Raw genomic sequence first — 21,191 nt, 5'->3', positions numbered from 1 at the left:
GTTTCATATCAAGAAGATTGCTGTAATGTCACCTAAAGGTTACATATTTTCAACATGATCTGGATAGTTCGACTGTTTCGAAAACAGTTGAGGTTGTGCCTTTTTACTATCGTTTAGCTTTTTGCCTTCTGACGTTATACGGACTTTCGAATAGCAAAAACTCCGTTGTAAACATTCGTCTATTCGTTGATTCTCTTGTACGATCGTATGTTTCTCGCTTTTACTCGTCATCATCAACAGATCAATATGCATATCATAGATCATCGATCGTTTCGTTCGTTTGAATGATCGTGGTAAGTTTAAATTCATTAACACTCTTGATATCACCTTTATTAACTGGTATAAGTGTGCATCCTTTCATTCGGTATTCATGTTATTGATTACTTGATGTAATTCGAATTTCGTAATTCGGGTTTGACATTTTTAATGTAGAACTACATTTTCATGCACGTAGGCTACATAGATCTTAGTAAAATTATCTTTAAATTTAAGAAATCTGAAAGGGGCTTTAGACTAATTAGTTTTGTACAATGCGCTAATATTGATAATAATAATCAAACTAGTTGCAACATTGATTTGATATAGGAAGATAGCTGCAAGGAGTGGCAAAGATTTAATATTCAAGGCATAGATCTTGTCTAAAGATGCTCAGATGGAAATTTTCGTAATTCTAGTTTGGCAGTTTGAACCTGTAACAACAGTCCCACGCACAGTCCCACACACCTAGTATAGAAATATATCTAACGATTTTGCCATGGTTGTGAACTCAAAGAATCATGTATAGGAAAGGGCCATAGGCGCATACAGGGGGGGGGGGTGATAACAATCTTAAGACTATTTGACAAAAGCCCCTTTCGGTTATTAGAACCTAACTGAAACAACAAGTTTATGCTGATGTTTAAAATTGACGATGATAGTTATTGTCAAATGTAAAAAAAAAGATTTTGTTTATGCTCGAGATCTCGTGTATAATTTGATTAGATTTAGAAAACAAAGTTTATAATTATGATTATGAAAGTGACGGTGGTGATAATTGTCAAATGTAAAACAAATTTTATGTTATAGATCTCGTGTTTAATTCATTAATTGGATTTAGAAAAAAACAAGTCACATAAAATCAAATTCAGCATCATTGATCTTTTGTGTTTTTTATGTTTCAGGTATGGAATGCTCAAAATATCTACATAATACAAGACGCGTGTAAATTGAAACAAAACATCGTTGCTTATAAGATCGGCTTGTCAACTGGAGTAAACATGGTAAACCTCATGAACTTAAGCAAGAATAGTTTACCTGCAGAACAATACAGTAATGTCAATTCATGATCTTAATGAAACTATGAATTTTATCGAGCTGGTTTGTTAAGGCCAAGTTTAGTGTCAGGATTTTTAGGTAAAATTCATACATTAGGTCCCCAATAGGCGCCTGACAGTTTAAGCTTGTTCTTAAGCTAGCTCGTTAAGATTTATTGTTTCATGTCAAGAAGATTGCTGTAATGTCACCTAAAGGTTACTTATTTTCAACATGATCTGGATAGTTCGACTGTTTCGAAAACAGTTGAGGTTGTGCCTTATTCACTATCGTTTAACTTTTTGCCTTCTGACGTTAGACTTTCGGTTAGCAAAAACTCCGTTGTAAACATTCGTCCATTCGTTGATTCTCTTGTACGATCGTATGTTTCTCGCTTTTACTCGTCATCATCAACAGATCAATATGCACATCATAGATCATCGATCGTTTCGTTCGTTTGAATGATCGTGGTAAGATTACATTCATTAACACTCTTGATATCTCCTTTATTAATTGGTATAAGTGTGCATCCTTTCATTCGGTATTCATGATATTGATTACTTGATGTAATTCGAATTTCGTGATTCGGGTTCGACATTTTTATGTAGAACTACATTTTCATGCACGTAGGCTTCATAGATCTTAGTAAAATTATCTTTAAATTTAAGAAATCTGAAAGGGGCTTTAGACTAATTAGTTTTGTACAAAGCGCTAATATTGATAATAATAATCAAACTAGTTGCAACATTGATTTGATATAGGAAGATAGCTGCAAGGAGTGGCAAAGATTTAATATTCAGGGCATAGATCTTGTCTTAAGATGCTCAGATGGAAATTTTCGTAATTCTTGTTTGGCAGTGTGAACCTGTAACAACCGTCCCACGCACAGTCCCACACACCTATTATAGAAATATATCTAAAGATTTTGCCATGGTTGTGAACTCAAAGAATCGTGTATAGGAAAGAGCCATAGGCGCATACAGGAGGGGGGGGGGGGGGTGGTAATAACAATCTGAAGACTATTTGACAAAAGCCCCATTCGGTTATTAGAACCTAACTGAAACAAAAAAGTTTATGCTGATGACAGAAAGTGACGATGATAGTAATTCTTAAATGTTAAAAGAAATGTATGTTATAGATCTCGTGTATAATTCATTGATTTAGAAGAAAAATGTCACATAAAATCTAATTCAGTAACATTGATCTTTTGTGTTTTTATGTTTCAGGTATGGAATGCTCAAAATATCTACATGATACAAGATGAGTGTAAATTGTAACAAAACATCGTTGCTTGTAAGATCGGCTTGTCAACTGGAGTAAACATGGTAAACCTCATGAACTTAAGCAAGAATAATTTACCTGAAGAACAATACAGTAATATCACTTCATGATCTTAATGAAACTATGAATTTTATCGAGCTGGTTTGTTAAGGCCAAGTTTAGTGTCAGGATTTTTAGGTAAAATTCATACAGTAGGTCCCCAATAGGCGCCTGACAGTTTAAGCTTGTTCTTAAACTAGCTCGTTAAGATTTATTGTTTCATGTCAAGAAGATTGCTGTAATGTCACCTAAAGGTCACTTATTTTCAAGATGTTCTGAATAATTCGACTGTTTCGAAAACAGTTGAGGTTGTGCATTTTTTCTATTGTTTAGCTTCTGACGTTAGACTTTTGGTTAGCGAATATTCCGTTTTAAACACTGGTTCATTCGTTAATTTTCTCGTGCGGTCGTATGCTGGTAGCTTTTAATCGTCAACCTCAACAGTATGGATCATCATAAATCATCGATCGTCTCGTTCGTTTAAATGATCGTGGTAAGTTTACATCATTAACAATCTTTTGAAAATTTATTTGTAAACATCACTCACTGATATAAGAGTGTATATTTCAATTCGTTAATTTGCGTTGGTCATTGTTATGGAGAACAACATTCTCATGGACCTACATGTAATGGAGGTGATGGAGACATAGTTCTTAGTAAACACTATTCTTGAATGTTAGAAATATGAAAGATACTTTTGAATAAGTATATATGAAGCGCTATAAATAATGATAATCACACAAGTAAGCAATTAAAACTGATTTAATATTAGATCTAGGTTATAAATAGAAATAAAGAGAAGGTCTTCAAAACATGAGTATCATCTATTGACATTTCATAAAGTTTATTCTATATTCTAGATCTATATGATACATACATGTAATTGAAATTTAAATGTTAATCAATATATCCATCAATCATCGGAATAGAAATATTTTATCAACATTTTCTTTGTTACAGGTCTGGAATGTCAGTACATCTTCACGCAGTTTTTGGAGAGAAGTTTCTTCAATGCCGACGAGGAGAATAAATCGTGAAAAAGGAACCAAGCTGTGCGCAAGTCACTTGCTTGTGGAACTATTATACAAAATTATAAAGTAATGTCACAGCAACGCTCTTATAATTGAAGATTTTATGAAATCATTATATGGTATTAAGTATTGAGTATGATTAATTTGATTTGTTAGATATAAGGGAGCACAGGGTATATATTGATTAATTCGGTTTTTTTTCTCATAGAGCAACTAGGAACCTTTCTTCGTCTTCCTTTCATCATAGAGCAGCAAGTGACCTTTTATCTTGAACTCTTCGTCACCCTTTCATCATACAGCAACTAGTCGACTTCTTCTATACCCGTTCTTCTCCCTTGCATCGTGGAGCAACACCTCAACTTTCGTCTACCACTTTCCGTCGCCCTTTCATCATAGAGCAACTAGTCGCCTTTTTCTATACCCGTTCTTCTCCCTTTCATCATGGAGCAACACCTCAGCTTCCGTCTACCACTTTCCGTCGCCCTTTCATCATAGAGCAACTAGTCGCCTTCTTCTATACCCGTTCTTCTCCCTTTTATCGTGGAGCAACACCTCAACTTTCGTCTCCCACTTTCCGTCGCCCTTTCATCATAGAGCAACTAGTCGCCTTCTTCTATACCCGTTCTTCTCCTTTTTATCGTGGAGCAACACCTCAACTTCCGTCTACCACTTTCCGTCGCCCTTTCATCATAGAGCAACTAGTCGCCTTCTTCTATACTCGTTCTTCTCCCTTTCATCATGGAGCGACACCTCAACTTTCGTCTACCACTTTCCGTCGCCCTTTCATCATAGAGCAACTAGTCGCCTTCTTCTATACCCGTTCTTCTCCATTTCATCATGGAGCAACATCTCAACTTTCGTCTACCACTTTCCGTCGCCCTTTCATCACAACAAGACACCAGTCACCTACCGCTTTTCGTCACCCTTTCATCACAGAGCAACAAGTTAACTTTCATCTTACACTCTTCGTCACCCTTTCATCATATAGCAACAAGTCGCTTGTTATCTACCATTCTTTGTCACCCTTTCATCATAGGGCAACAAGTAGCCTTCCATCTAACACTCTTCATCACTCTTTCATCATAAGAGCAAAAAGTAGCCTTTTATCTATATTCTTCGTCACCCTTTCATCACATAGCAACAAGTAGCCTTCCATATACCACTCTTCGTCACCCTTCCATCAAAGATCAACAAGTCACCTTTCTTCTACATCTGGTTTTCGCCTTCTCAACATAGAGCAACAGGTCATCCGAGCAACAGGTCTTCCGTCATTACACCACTCTCGTCACCCTTTAAATCATAGAGCAACAGGTCGAATTCCATCTACCACTCTTCATCACCATTTAACTATAGAGCAAGGAGTCACCTATCATCTAACACTCTTCGTCACCCTCTCATCAGAGATCAACAAGTCGCCTTTCTTCAACCCTTGTTCGTCTTCCTTTCATCATAAAGCAATGAGTAGCCTTTCATCTATATTCTTCGTCACCCTTTCATCACATCGCACAAGTAGCCTTCCATCTACCACTCTTCGTCACCCTTTCATCATAGAGCAACATGTAGCCTTTCATCTACCACTCTTCGTCACCCTTTCATCAAAGAGCAACAAGTCACCTTTCTTCTACACCTGCTCGTCGCCTTCTCAACATAGAGCAACAGGTCACCCGTCATTACACCACTCTCGTCACTCTTTAAATCATAGAGCAACAGGTCGAATTCCATCTACCACTCTTCATCACCATTTAACTATAGAGCAAGGAGTCGCTTATCATCTAACACTCTTCGTCACCCTCTCATCAGAGAGCAATAAGTCGCCTGTCTCCAACCCTTGTTCGTCTTCCTTTCATCATAAAGCAACAAGTCACTTTTCTTCTACTTTTCGCCTCCCTTTCATCATAGAGCAAGAAGTCATCTTCTACCACTCTTCGCCTCCTTTTCATCATAGAACAACAATTAGCCTTTCATCTACCCCTGTTCGTCGCCCTCTCAACATAAATCAATAAGTAACTTTCATCTACTATTCGACTCCCGTTAATCATCATGGAGCAATATGTCACTTTTCATCTACTACTCTTCGTCACCCTTTCATCATAGAACAACAAGTAGCCTTTCATCTGTACTCTTCGACACCCTTTCATCAAAGAGCAACAAGTAACCTTTCATCTATCACTTTTCGTCACCCTTTCATCACAGAGCAACAAGTAGCCTTTCATCTATACTCTTCGTCACCCTTTCATCATAGAACAACAAGTCGCTTTTCATCTATACTCTTCGTCATCCTTTCATCATAGAACAACAAGTAGCCTTTCATCTGTACTCTTCGATACCCTTTCATCATAGAGCAACAGATAGCCTTCCATCTAACACTCTTCGTCACCCTTTCATCATAAGAGCAAAAAGTAGCCTTTTATCTATATTCTTCGTCACCCTTTCATCACATAGCAACAAGTAGCCTTTCATCTACCACACTTCTTTACCCTTTCATCAAAGATCAACAAGTCACCTTTCTTCTACACCTGGTTTTCGCCTTCTCAGCATAGAGCAACAGGTCATCCGTCATTACACCAATCTCGTCACCCTTTAAACCATAGAGCAACAGGTCGAATTCCATCTACCACTCTTCATCACCATTTAACGATAGAGCAAGGAGTCGCCTATCATCTAACACTCTTCGTCACCTTCTCATCAGAGAGCAATAAGTCGCCTTTCTCCAACCCTTGTTCGTCTTCCTTTCATCATAAAGCAACAAGTCACTTTTCTTCTACCTTTCGCCTCCCTTTCATCATAGAGCAAGAAATAACCTACCACTCTTCGCCTCATTTTTATCATAGAACAACAATTAACCTTTCATCTACCCTGTTCGTCGCCCTCTCAACATAGATCAATAAGTAACTTTCATCTACTATTCGACTCCCGTTAATCATCATGGAGCAATATGTCACTTTTCATCTACTACTATTCGTCACCCTTCCATCACAAGTCACCCGCCATCTACCACTTTTCGTCACCCTCTCTTCATAAAGCAACAATTCACCTTTCGTCTAACCTTTTCGCCTCCCTCTCATCATAGAGCAACACGTCACTTCATCTACCACTCTTCGTCACCCTTTCATCATAGAGCAACAAGTAGCCTTTAATCTACAACTCTTCGTCACCCTTTCATCAAAGAGCAACAAGTCACCTTTCTTCTACACCCGTTTGTCTCTTTTTCCTCACAGAGCAACACGTCACTTTTCATCTACCATTCTTTGTCACCCTTTCATCATAGAGCAATGAGTAGCCTTTCATCTATATTCTTCGTCACCCTTTCATCACATCGCAACAAGTAGCCTTCCATCTACCACTCTTCGTCACCCTTTCACCAAAGAGCAACAAGTGGTCTTTCGCCTACCACTCTTCGTCACCATTTCATCATAGAGCAACAAGTTGCATTTCGTCTAACACTCATCGTCACCCTTTCATCAAAGAGCAACAAGTCACCTTTCTTCTACACCTGCTCGTCGTCTTCTCAACATAGATCAACAGGTCACCCGTCATTATACCACTCATGTCACCCTTTATATCATAGAGCAACAAGTCGAATTCCATCTACCACTCTTCATCACCATTTAAATATAGAGCAAGGAGTCGCCTGTCATCTAACAATCTTCGTCACCCTTTCAGAGAGCAACAAGTCGCCTTTCTTCAACCCTTGTTCGTCTTCCTTTCATCATAAAGCAACAAGATCATTTTCTTCTACTTTTCGCCTCCCTTTCATCATAGAGCAAGAATTCACCTACCACTCTTCGCCTCCTTTTTATCATAGAACAACAATTAGCCTTTCATCTACCCCTGTTCGTCGCCCTCTCAACATAGAGCAACAAATCACATTTCGTATACTTTTTTCGCCTCCCTTTCATCATAAAGGAAGAAGTCACATTTCTTCTATCACTGTTCGTCTCCCATTCATCACATAGACTCGCGTCACCTTTATCTATACCCTTCGTCACCCTTTCATCATTGAGTAACAAGTAGCCTTTCATCTATACTCTTCGCCACCCTTTTATCATGAGCAACACGTAGTCTTCGCCCTTTCAACATAGATCAATAAGTAACTTATATCTACTATTCGACTCCCGTTAATCATCATGGAGCAATATGTCACATTTCATCAAATACTCTACGTCTTCCTTTAATCACCATGGAGCAACATGTCACTTTTCATCTTCTACTCTTCGTCACTCTTTAATAACAACAGGTCACCCGTCTTCTACCACTCTTGGTCAACCTTTCATCATAGAGCAACGCATCACCTTCCATCTACACCTGTTCGTCTCCCTTTCATCAGAGTAACACCTTTTAGCTAAGACTTCGTCTCCATGTCGTCACAACAATCATGTCATCTGCCACTCTTCGTCACCCTTTCATCATAGAGCAACAAGCCACATTTCTTCTACCCTGTTCATCGCCCTCCCAACATAGAGTAAGATGTATCTTTCATCTACTACTCTTCGTCACCCTTTCATCATAGAGCAACAAGTAGCCTTTTATCTACCACTCTTCGTCACCCTTTCATCATAGAGCAACAATGCGCCTTTCTTATACCCCTGTTCGTCTCAACTTCATCATTGATCAACAAGTCACCTGTCATCTAACACTATTCGTCACCCTCTCATCATAGAGCAACAAGTCGCCTTTCTTCTCCCTCTGTTCGTCTTTCTTTAATCATAAAGCAATGAGTCGTCTTCTTCTATTCGCCTCCCTTTCATCATAGAGCAACGCGTCACCTTTCGTCTGCCACTCTTCGTCACCCTTTAATCACAACAATTCACCCGTCATCTACCATTCTTCGTCACCCTTTCATCATAGAGCAACAAATAGCCTTTCATCTATATTCTTCGTCACCCTTTCATCACATAGCAACAAGTAGCCTTCGATCTACCACTCTTTGTCATCCTGTCATCATAGAGCAACAAGTAGCCTTTCATCTACCACTCTTCGTCACCCTTTCATCATAGAGCAACAAGTAGCCTTTCATCTATACTATTCGTCACCTTTTCATCACAGAGCAACGCGTCACCTTTCGTACGCCACTCTTCGTCACCCTTTTATCACAACAAGTCACCCGTCATCTACCATTCTTTGTCACCCTTTCATCATAGAGCAACAAGTAGCCTTTCATCTATATTCTTCGTCTCCCTTTCTTCATAGAGCAACAAGTAGCCTTTCATCTACCCCTGTTCGTCACCCTTTCATCATTGAGCAACAAGTAGCCTTTCATCAATACTATTCGTCACCCTTCCATCATAGAGCAACAAGTAGCCTTTCATCTATACTCTTCGTCACCTTTTCATCATAGAGCAACAAGCAGCCTTTCATATATACTCTCCGTCACCCTTTTCATCATAGAGCAACAAGTAGCCTTTCATCTACCACTCTTCGTCACCCTTTCATCATAGAGCAACAAGTAGCCTTTCATCTATACTCACCGTCACCCTTTTCATCATAGAGCAACAAGTAGCCTTTCATCTATACTCGTCGTCACCCTTTTCATCATAGAGCAACAAGTGGCCTTTCATCTATACTCGTCGTCACCCTTTTATCATTGAGCAACAAGTCGCATTTCATCTATACTCCTCGTCACCCTTTCATCATAGAGCAACAAGTAGCCTTTCATCTATACTCTTCGCCACCCTTTCATCATTGAGCAACAAGTAGCCTTTCATCTATACTCTTCGTCACCCTTCCATCATAGAGCAACAAGTAGCCTTTCATCTATACTCTTCGTCACCCTTTCATCATAGAGCAACAAGTAGCCTTTCACCTATACTCTTCGTCACCCTTTCATCATAGAGCAACAAGTAGCCTTCCATTTATACACTTCGCCACCCTGTCATCATAGAGCAACACATCCCTTTTCGTCTACCACTCTCCGTCACCCTTTCATCAAAGATTACTTCGTCTTCTGCCTTGCAACATGTGCAACATTTCGCTAGCTTTTGATGATTAATGTGGCCGATTATTTCATCCTTCCTCTGCAATAAAGGTGAGTGACATTAGATAATTTAAAATGATAACGATATTTTTATTTGACATCAATTGCCACAAAGGCCATACTCTATGAATCGCCTAATTCAATGCAATCTGTTAATAAATATGAGCTACAACGAAAGTAATAAATATGACAAATTCAAATTTCTCACCATTCAGCAAACTAGAATGCATTGTCAGAGATATATTAATAAGAAAGTCCATTTATATACTTATTAAACAATTTAGTCCATAGTTCTGAAAGGGAGATTGATCCAAAATATTCGTCAGGGCAATTTCGAATTTTAATGCCCATAATTTGGTATTCATTTAACAGAACAATAGTCAAGTGTAACTTTTTTTGAGGTTGACTAAATCTTTTAAATTATGTCGGCTTAACAATATTATTTCTGTTATATTCAGGAGTGGCAGCAGTAAGTATTGCTATGATGGTGACCATGACCGAGGAAGATGTTGATGTTCAGAAAAGATTGCCGCAATAATTTGAAGATCTTAATTTATAACTCTTTCTGATATACCATTCTCTTTACAGGCTCGGCGTGACTAAACCTAATTATAATTCTTATTTACCAAGGGTAGCCACTTCATCGTCTTCACTCCAGTATATATATTGGAAGTCTTCCTAGAGAGGGGATCCTGTTTGATAATGTATTGTATTCCCTTAATAGTATAGTCGTAATGATGTCTCTTTATCTTCCTCTGATATCCAATTCAGCTTTTAATGGCGGTATACCAGCTTGTCTCCTGACACGGTATGTGCATCTAGAACTTTTTCCCATTCTTTCATTCCCAAAAGCAGAGTTGCTGGTACAAAGACAGAAAGTCAAATTTTAAAATATACTTTTAAATTGCACATTTAATTATAATATACGATTTATCTTCTGACAGCCAATTCAATTTGTATTAATGGTATTCCAGTATGTCCTGCTAACATGATACAGTTATGACTTTATTTCTCTTTTTTTCTAAAAAGCAGAGTTGCTGATACAAAGACAGGAAGTTAAATTTAAAGTTATGTCTTTTCAATTGCACATTATATCATAATATACGAATTTGCTATAATTCGCATTATTTCATAATTTGTGGTACATTCTCTTTTCCATATGTTCAGGTTGGATAAGTATTTACGCTTAATAATGATAACGACTCGTATTTACCCAAATTAGCAGCTACGGCTTTCACTGAAGTTCTTCTAGTGGCCCTAACAACGTTTAAATGCCCAGTGTAGCAACTTTGATCTTTTTGCGGCTTTCCAGTGTCACTGCATCATAGAGTCAGATGTCCAGTATGAAATAACTAACTTTCAATTGCATATTTAGCATGGTATATTGTAATATTCAGTCATTCTTTTTTTTTCAGACTGGATACGTTTATATGGTATATCGATAATGTCTTTTATCTACCCAGGATAGCCACATCAGCTTTCATCGGCAGTCTTTCAAAATGTCATGTTTATCCTGAAGTTTTTATTCCCGTTAATCGTGATTTTTATTTGCATTAGGTATTTCTTCGGACTTCTTTTTTGGCGATCATTCATCTTTTTTGCTAACAGAATGAAATATTTTCATCGTTAATTATTACTCTTATTTATCCAAGGGGTATAGCTACTTCGGGTTTATCGGTGGTTTTCTAATTAATGTTCCTCTTTTTTATTCTTAAAAGAAGAGCTGGTGACAAGACAAAGACTCATTTTAATTTCATATGAAATACACTTGTTGACATGTTAAGTTATGCGGGATGATTGCTTATTACCATGATTACTGCATTTTCTTTTTTACTTTCTATGTCAAAATATTATTCTCGATCAGGTTTGGGTGTGTTTAATGCAAAACTATTAATGACCATGGTGGCAGAATTCCAACAGGCCATCTTAAAGACTTTTTATTTATGCATTCTTGCCACTTAAGTGTTTACTACCGGATTTCCAGCGAACTCACCTTCCAGACAATATAATGGTTATCCTTATTAATAAAGATTCTTATTTACATAGGGAATCCACTCCAGCTAGTAGCGGTCGTCCACCTGGCTAAGAGTAGCGGCTTTAATTAGCGGTCTTCAAATGCCCCTTCTAAATGTGTTATGGTACTTTTTTTAATTACAGCTCTTATCTACCCAATGTAGCAACTTTGGCATTTGGTGGTGGCACTGCAACATGCAAGGGCAGAGATCCCAATTGACAATACAACTTTCAATTGTATTATGTGAATTTCAATAGTATGTGACTTTCGACCATTATTCTCTATTCAGGCTGGAAGCATTTAAATCATATCGATAAGGTCTTTTTTTTTTACCCAGGATAAACACTCTTGCTTTTATTGTTTCTTTCAGCAAGCCCTATTTAACATTTTTTTTATTCCCGTTAATCGTGATTCTTATTTGCATTAGGTATTTCTTCGGATTTCTTTTTGGGGCGATCATTCAGCTCTTTTGCTGACAGAATGAAATATTTTCCTCGTTAATTATTACTCTTATTTATCCAGGGTGTATAACTACTTTGGGTTTTATCGGTGGTTTTCTATTTAATGTTCCTCTTGTTTATTCTTAAAAGAAGAGCTGGTGACAAGACAAAGACTCATTTTATTTTCATATGAAATACACTTGTTGTAATGTTAAATTATGCGGGATGGTTGCTCATTACCATGATTACTGCATTTTCTTTTATACTTTTTATGTCAAAATATTATTCTCGATCAGGTTTAAGACTTTTTAATTGATGCATGCTTGCCACTTCAGTGTTTACCACCGGGTTTTCTGCGAACTCACCTTGCACACAATATAATGGTTATCCTTATTAATAAAGATTCTTATTTACATAGGGAATCCACTCCAGCTAGTAGCGGTCGTCCACCTGGCTAAGAGTAGCGGCTTTAATTCGCGGTCTTCCAATGCCCCTCCTAAATGTGTTATGGTACTTTTTTAATTACAGCTCTTAGTTACCCAATGTAGCAACTTTGACATTTAGTGGCGACACTGCAAAATGTTAAGGCAGAGATCCCACTTGAAAATACAACTTTCAATTGTATTATGTGAATTTCCATAGTATGTAACTTTCATCATTATTCTCTATTCAGGCTGGATGCATGTAAATCATATCGATAAGGTCTTTTATTTACCCAGGATAACCACTCTAGCTTCTATTGTCTCTTTCAGCAAGCCCTGTTTAACATATTTTTTTATTCCCGTTAATAGTGTCTCTTATTCATCTCGGGTAGCCACTTTGGACTTTTGTTGGCGATATTCCAGCTGTCTTGATATGTTTTCATTCTTAATAAGGATTCGTATTTATTCAGGGGAGCCTCGTCGGGTTTTATCGGTAGTCTTCTAATGATTATGATTCTTTTTATTTCCCTGTTCATTCTAAAAAGCAAAGCAGGTGATAAGAAGACAGAAGTATCAATTTCGATAACGTATGATGTATTCCTATTAAAGTATAACGTCATCCCGAATACCTGTGTACTATAGCATTTGTAACGTTGAAATATTCTTTCAGGGCTTGGTGCTTCAATTTTAACGCAATACTATAAATCCCTATAATTCCAACATTCCATCATACAGGTCCAATAATACATATACTGTTTAATTGATACAGGGTTACCACTTAATAGTTAGCTACGAGACTTTTAACTTGTCTTAAACAAAGTATAATCATCTTATTAATAAAGATTTTTTTTTTCATTTTAGTTTGGCATTTAGCTGTAGTCCCGCGGATTCTGATTCAAGTGTAGTTTATGATCACCAAAATGAAAACTTTTGTTTTAACATAGGGTAGACACTTCAACCTTTAGCGGATTTCCAGCAAATGCCGCTAATTATTGTTTGTATCCTTGATATTGACTCTATCATTCTATTTCCAACTTGGATGTATTTAACATTTAATACAAATACGTATTTATATAAGGTAGTCACTATCCCTTCGACCCTATTTACAGTCTTCCAGCAGGCTTTAATTGCTTAACTTGATATAAGGTTTTTTTCCATATTGACTTTTATTCACTGAAGGGAAATAACTTTTACGGTAGTCAGCCCACCCAGATGATCCTGCTAAACATATTGTTGGCATGTACGTTATGATCTTCTTGAATGATTATATTTTATTTATTTTACTAAGGGTATCCAAGTCAGCTTTTATCATGTTTATTGGGATGGTCTTCCATCTAGCCTCGTTTAACAAACATTTTATTTTCAACCTTAATAACTATTCTTCTTTACCCATTTCAGCTTTTTGTCAGTCGCAGACATTTTGATGGTAGCTCTGGTTTTTTAAACAGTGTAAATTTTCCTGTTTGTAATTTTGTTCTCGTTTTCATAATATTTTACATGCTGCTCTTCATTTTAACTTTTTTTTTACAGAAGCACGGTGGCATAAATGAGACCAGCAGTGGCTGGTTATGTTTCCTATGAAATATTCTAATTGAAAAATTAATTTATTTTTATCTCCCCTAGGCCTAGGCATTCACCCTCAGCTACTTTTGCCGTGTCGGGCCTTCGCCCATCTTTTCCTGTTACCATGGTCAAGGCCTTTTTGCCAGTTTCCTTTTGCCTTGTTTTTTCCCCGTCACGGTGTTTAGCCTGTTACAGTCACAAGTATACCCTCCCCTCACCGCAGCATTGATTTTGCTTTGCATCCGCTTTGCCTTCCCTCGGCGCCGCTTTTGCCCGCTGCTTATTTATTTATTTATATTTTATTTTATTATTATTTTTTTTTTTTGGAGAGGGGGTAATCTGTCTTTTGTATTTTTTTCTATTTTGTAAATAGATGTTTATGTATATTTGTGTACATTTTTTTCATATTTGTGCCCGATCGTGCCTATTTGTGTATATTTGTGCATAGTTGTGCATATTTTCATATTTGTGCCCGTTTTGCCTATTTGTGTATATTTGTGCATAGTTTTGCTTATTCGTGCCCGTCTAGTATGTGCCTATTTGTATATATTTTTGTGCATAGTTGTGCATATTTTCATATTTGTGCATAGTTGTGCCTATTTGTTCCCATGTAGTATGTGCCTATTTGTATATGTTTGTGCATAGTTGTGCTTATTCGTGCCCATCTAGTATGTGCCTATTTGTATATATTTGTGCATATTTGTGACGTTTGTGAAATTAGCTATACATATATTAATTATTTATTCACTTTCCATTCATTGGGGTTTTTATACTAACCTTATTTTTCATTGCATATTTTTGTTCTTTATTTTGATTTAAAATCACCTATGATTTTTACTAACCCGGGGTCATGCTGCTACCTTCACGCGGTGACTCTGTTACGTGCAATGGTGTCACTTGTCATTTCAAAGTCACCTAGAGTTTGCCCACGGGCATTTGAAGAAAAAAAATATTAATAAAAAGACTCCTAAATTGAAATTATGCAGTGCGTCCCAGAGAAAACGAAACCGAAATTAAGCAATGATTTATCATAACTTAATCACAAATAAAATAGACAAATGACCTACCAATGTAAAGCTTAGAATCTCCTCTTTTATCTGATATTACTTAGATTATTTCTCATTCACGCATGAGTGAGCAAAAACAATTTGAACAAATGATACCAAAAACTCATTTGGCGGGGGGTATCTGAATTTCAAAAAGAAAATCACATGCCTAAAAAGTTCAATATCTGCTCTTTTATTTGATACCTTAATCACAAAAAATGGTCAAGAAGTAAAAAAGTTAAGTTCCCTCGAAACAATGCTTGTATTTCCATAGTTTCATTAAATAAACGTGTTGTCACCGGTTTCCCACAGAAGCTATCGCATGGTTAACAAAAGGCTTCAAGTTAATGCATGGCTGATCGTCAACAAAACGGAGTGTTGAGTGAGTTTGAACGCTAGCCTGTAAAAACTCTTCATTTAATGAAATTATTGAAATTCAAGCCTTATTTCAAATAGCCAGAACTTTGTTATTTCTTGACCATTTTCTGTAATTGTGGTATCAAATTAAAGAGCAGATATTGGACTTTTTAAAAATGTGGTTTTATTTTTGAAACCCAGATACAGCCCGCCAAATGACTTTTTGGTATCCCCTCTTCAAATTGTTTTTGCCCACTCATGCGTGAATGAGAAATAATCTTAGTAGTTTTAGATGAAAGAGGAGATTCTAAGCTTTACAATGGTAGGTCATTTGTCTATTGTATTTGTGATTAAGTTATGATAAATCATCGATAAATCTCGGTTTCGTTTTTTGTGGGACGCACTGTATAAATGCAGATCGAGTACTTATCTAAATGTAAAGTTGGTTCACAAAATGAAATCTGGTAACGCCCTTGCACTACTAAAGCAGCCATTTCATAACAATTTAATTTCTTGTATGGTGTTTTCTTCTGTTAAAATTCAAAATAATTCAGTGTCTCTCAGATGATCAGATAACGAGATTTTGAATCTTGCCATGTCTAAATCCTTTAGGAGAAATAAGACAACGAGGCCTCTGATCTCAATCGTCATTGCTACATCCTTCAAAAGATGACAAGATATCAGATCTTGTCATCTCATCACAATATAGAAGAGAAGAATTATTGACTAGATCTTGGAGCGTGCCATAAAAATGTGTACTACCTTAATGAATGAAAATGTTAAAACGTTTTATTTACCCATACAGGTCTCCACTTTAATTTGGAAACTGCTCTCCCAGTGGACTCTGCATGCTTAACATAATTACTTCTCCAATCGAAGTGCTGAGCGCCTAGCAAGAAGTTAGAAGTTCCCATTTTTATATCAAATCCACGACTTCTTGTCCATGAGGCAGGCGCTCTACCACTGAGTCACCGTACCCTAATGGAAGATAAAGACCTTAGATATCGTCATGTCTACATCCCATCCATGATCCATCCCATCATCTGATTCGAAGTGATGTCAACAAGATGAGATCCGAGATCTTGTCAGCTGATATTTTCGCGAAATTATTTTCATGACGAGATTATAATTGTATCAATGCCTAATTTGGTGCATGTACTTTTTAAGCCTCCATACAAATGTAATTATGACAACTTTTTTAATTCTCGCCTTTTCTGTCAGCGCTCGTGAGAATGAAGCTTTGTGAGATATTTAATACAGCCCATTATTACTCAGGTCGTTGTTCAATGGAAATAATAATCTGTTTAATATTTGAATGCATGAATAATATACAAATTCACGACAAAAAACAATATTCACATAAATCCGGGAAAGATGAAAATATACTTTGTTTTTCAATACTTTTTTAATAGGCCTGCAGTGATCTTTGTTTCGGTTAATTTCTTCAAGCATTGATATATTGATTTCAAAGACAATAATTTTCAATTAATGATATCTTCCTTATACTTTGCCATTGGCTATTTGGGTCTAATTGCATGGCCATGCAATTACCAAATTGGTCACAGAACAAATATTATGTAGGCCGGCCTAAATGTTCGTGGCCAATGGGGGTACCGATGAAAAAATACCCACTTTCTATCCTTTTTTTTGTTATTATATCAAAATATGAAATCCCTTCAATATTTATCTCATTACACTGTGAAATAAGGTATTCTTCACTAAAAATATATACAATTAAGACTAAATACTTAATAAGAGCATGTGACATCAATATCACTGTTTTTTAATTTTTTTTGTGAAAAATGAGCGAAACTTTGATGGTACATTAAAAAAAAATTCACATCTATTTTTTTTAAATAAGAGAAATGTAAATTAAATGCCTATAGCGCATGCACATGGCCGTGACTACATGTAGGGAACAAACTTGGGAAAGAACTCCCGGAATGAATAGGTCCATGATTGAAATAAATTACTTTTTTTAAAAGATGCTTAAGCCGAGACAGTGCTATTTCCATTCAATCCGCCGCGAGTCACGATGTTTTTTATTGATGATATTTTATTTCAGGCTTTGAATAACATTATAAAAGTTTATTTATTAGCGGTGGATTTTGAAAAAGCATTTGACTCTGTATCGCATGAGTTTATACAAAAGATATTAGAAATTTTTTAATTTGGTGTATCTTTTAGACAGTTGATCAAAACTTTGTATAGTGGAGCATGTGTTATGAATGGTGGCTTCACAACTGAATATTTTGATATACAGAGGGGAGTAAGACAGGGAGATTACCTCTCGCTTTATATTTTATATCATCAATTGAATTACTTGCAAATGTTATAGGAAATGATTCAGGGGTTAGGGGTATTTTATTGGCTCAGAATGAAGTTAAGTGCTGTACGCTGATGATGTATCGATTTTTGTACGAAATGAACGGTCCTTAGAAATTTACTTTTTGCTGTTTTTAAACTAGGATAAAACAAATTTAATGAGATTATGAACCAGTACAAACCAGGACCCGAAAGGATGGAATATGGTTAAAGTAGTGAAGATTTGGGAATATATTTTACCATGGATGTGAAGGTTAAAGAAGAAATGAACTACAAAGAATTTTAAGCAAAATAAAGTTATTGAGCTGGTGGAAGCAAAGAGATTTACCATATTAGGGAAAATTCATCTTCTAATGCACTTGCAAAATTGATTCATGTCTCATCGTTGATTGTGGTCCCGAAGTGGGTTTATGTGGAACAGAAAGAATCACATTCGAATTTATTTGGAATGGACAAGATAAAATGAAAAGAAACGCAATGTATCAAAAATATGAAAATGGAGGTTTACGATGTGGATGAAAAGATTAATATATTGACAATCAAATGAAATGGAAAACACTGTTCAATAGTTAATGTAAATCAATTGGACAGGTGGTGTGTTCATTTTCAATGTAATTATAATACCGCCAAGATCAAAGCAAAGTTATCAACATTCTCTGTTGAAATATTAAGAGTTTGGCAAAGAAAAAAAGAATGTAGGACAAAGGAGAATGATTGTGTTTCAGACACTATAATATTTAATAACAAACATGTATGTATTGATAGCAAAATTGTATTTGATATAAAACTATACTCATATTATGTTTAAACTTATTCATTTGATTGATGGAAACGGCCATTTAAGGCCAGTATCTTATTTTTTAAACAGCGGTTTGGACTCAAATTATATTTTGAAAATATATGATGCTCTGCCAATTGGGTGGAAACGTTCATTCAGCCTTAATCCATTTCAAGGTAATCAGTCCCATGACGACGATATCTAAACTCCTCAAAAAAAGTTTGGAAATCTGACTTCGATCTATAATCCCTCCTCGGTTTTAGTAAATATCAATGTGTAATTAATATCAATGAATAGATCATTTAATTGTCTTTAAAATGATACCCTACATGATATGATTACGGCTCACATGGAGGTGCAGTGCCTTGAATTGTGGGGCAAGGTAAAAAAAAACAAAGGGTGCAAAATGACACAATATTGAAAGTCTTTTTCCCGTGGTGATGAGTGAGTTTCTCAGCGGTTTCTTTTAATTGTTTTCATGCACCTTAACATCAACATTAACATGGAATCAAACACACCTCTGCACAAGCAAACACATAACAAACAAACAAACAAACATGCATGGGTATTTCAACCAATGCTCAAACCATGTTATCTCACAGAACCATCACTACATACACCACAACAGAACATAAAAATGAAGAAGCAGGGGCTTGATTTGAATGGATTTTCATCTCTATTGACACAGACAAAAGAACTTGACCCTTCATGACTATTTCTGCTCGTTTTGCAGCTTTTCAATTCAGACCTCATCCACTCACTTTTGAATCCTGCTCTTTTCATGATGACATGATCATAACAAGCATGGTATCATTTTAAATAGAATTAAATGATCTTTTGAATGATATCAGTTATGTTTGTGTTAAATTGGGAGTTAGGAGAAATTAATGGCCAAACTCAGATTTCCAAACATTTGCTCGTTTTGCAGCTTTTCAATTCAGACCTCATCCAACACTTTCGAATCCTGCTCTTTTCGTGATGACACGATCATAACAAGCATTGTATCATTTTAAAGAGAATTAAATGATCTTTTGAATGATGTCAAATATGCATTGTGTAAAATTAGGAGAAATTAATGGCCAAACTAAGATTTCCAAACTTTTTTTGAGGGGTTTATATCTAGAACCGTATTTGGAAGAAATGTAACACTAGTCAAGATCTGTTCAAGGCAATGATATAAATATTTCATTAACGGTTTGAAAAAAGACGGATGACATCCTTAAAATCAATCGGATTTTTTCAGGTTTAACAGTAAAACAAATTCGGCATATTATGAGACATCGTTTTTCTACGGTACGTTGTTAACTAAACATGCTAAAGGAAATGTCAAGTTAAACAGCTGCACGGGGGTATTTACCCAAATGATAAACTTCATACAATATGTTATATATCATCTAACAAAATAATGTTCGTTTTGTTCTCAAGACGTTGAAACTCTTGATCACTTTTTTAAAAGTTGCCCGAATGTTCAAACACTTTGGAAAAATATTGGACTTAAATTAAGATTAAAAGAACTGGATAATCTCTCCATGGAAGACATTTTGTTAGGGATTGATGGAAGTTCAAATAAAATAAAATGTTTAAATACAGTAATTTTAATAGTTAAAAAGGAGATTTATTCTGCAAGGCAAATTAAGCTGTTTTGCCACCTGTTGGAACCATAATAAAACATTGCCGGTAGAAAACATAAGGAAGAGGAATTAATATAAGATTGCAGAGGAATACCTTGGCAATACATTTCCAGAAATGGGAACAAGTTGATTTAGAGTAACGAATGGATGCGTATAGATAATTTTTAACATTACTTTTTTTTTTCCAAAGTATGTAAATGTATTAAACAAGTAATATAATATTGGTATAAATGTTATGTAATTTTCAGTAATTAAGTGTGATCAAAATTAATGTTACTGTTAAAAATTATTTACAATATTCATTTCATCTTGTAATGTTTTGTGATACATGTATGATTTGTTTAATTATGAATATATTGAAATGAAAAAAAAAATAGTTTCAAAACAAAAAAGTTTGTAAACAAATCGCTGAAAAAGAGGCCGTGATCGATAACTGCCCTTTTCTTTACAAAGTTTTAAACACTGATTGTATACATATCGGTCGATCGAGGCGCGCGGCGGTATTACCACCGTATACTTAGCGCGTACCGGTACGTTATCTCCAGCAGCAGGGGAAAGGCGAGTTACTTGGAAGTAAATTTTCGAGTTCTTCTGGCTTGTTAATTCCACTGATTTTCCGGAAACTAGTACCATGGGAAGCAAAGAAAAGGTTAGAAGATTATTATCACTAAGTCAGTCCTGATTCAACCCCAGTGCATCTTCTTTTGTGTTTTTTTTTTTTAGCTGGACTAAGTCTAAGTAAGTTTTGTGACTTACGGAGTACGGTAGTGAACGGACTAGAGTCTTTGACGTGCAGCAATTAAATTAAGTACCGCATTCATATTGAGTCGCACTATACGAGTGTTTGAACATGAATCGCCATGCATCGGATATGCAGCGGATGATGAATTGAACTCTGAAGTCAAGTCAAGATTAAACATGAATTTCACGCTAATGCAGTTTCGCACCGGCTGACTTAAAATTTCTCCACCAGTGTTGTTTAATAATTACTCGGACTCAG

The 21,191-nt window shown here is 36.0% G+C and overlaps 1 protein-coding gene across 1 annotated transcript in view; it reads left to right on the top strand.

The window, feature by feature from the left end:
• Positions 1 to 20,693: 20,693 nt before the first annotated feature.
• Positions 20,694 to 21,191, top strand: part of LOC129260612 (X-ray repair cross-complementing protein 5-like) — a 29,734-nt gene continuing 29,236 nt past the window's right edge. The window contains exon 1 of the mRNA XM_064099880.1: positions 20,694 to 20,840. Within this exon, the coding sequence (XP_063955950.1) occupies positions 20,823 to 20,840 (18 nt within the window). The 5' untranslated portion in view covers positions 20,694 to 20,822. The remainder of the gene's footprint in view (positions 20,841 to 21,191) is intronic.

This window comes from Lytechinus pictus, chromosome 1, assembly GCF_037042905.1.
Source record: "Lytechinus pictus isolate F3 Inbred chromosome 1, Lp3.0, whole genome shotgun sequence".
Lineage (NCBI taxonomy): Eukaryota > Metazoa > Echinodermata > Echinoidea > Temnopleuroida > Toxopneustidae > Lytechinus > Lytechinus pictus.
The sequence above is the reverse complement of the archived record's forward strand: the minus strand, read 5'-3'. Positions and strand labels throughout refer to the sequence as shown.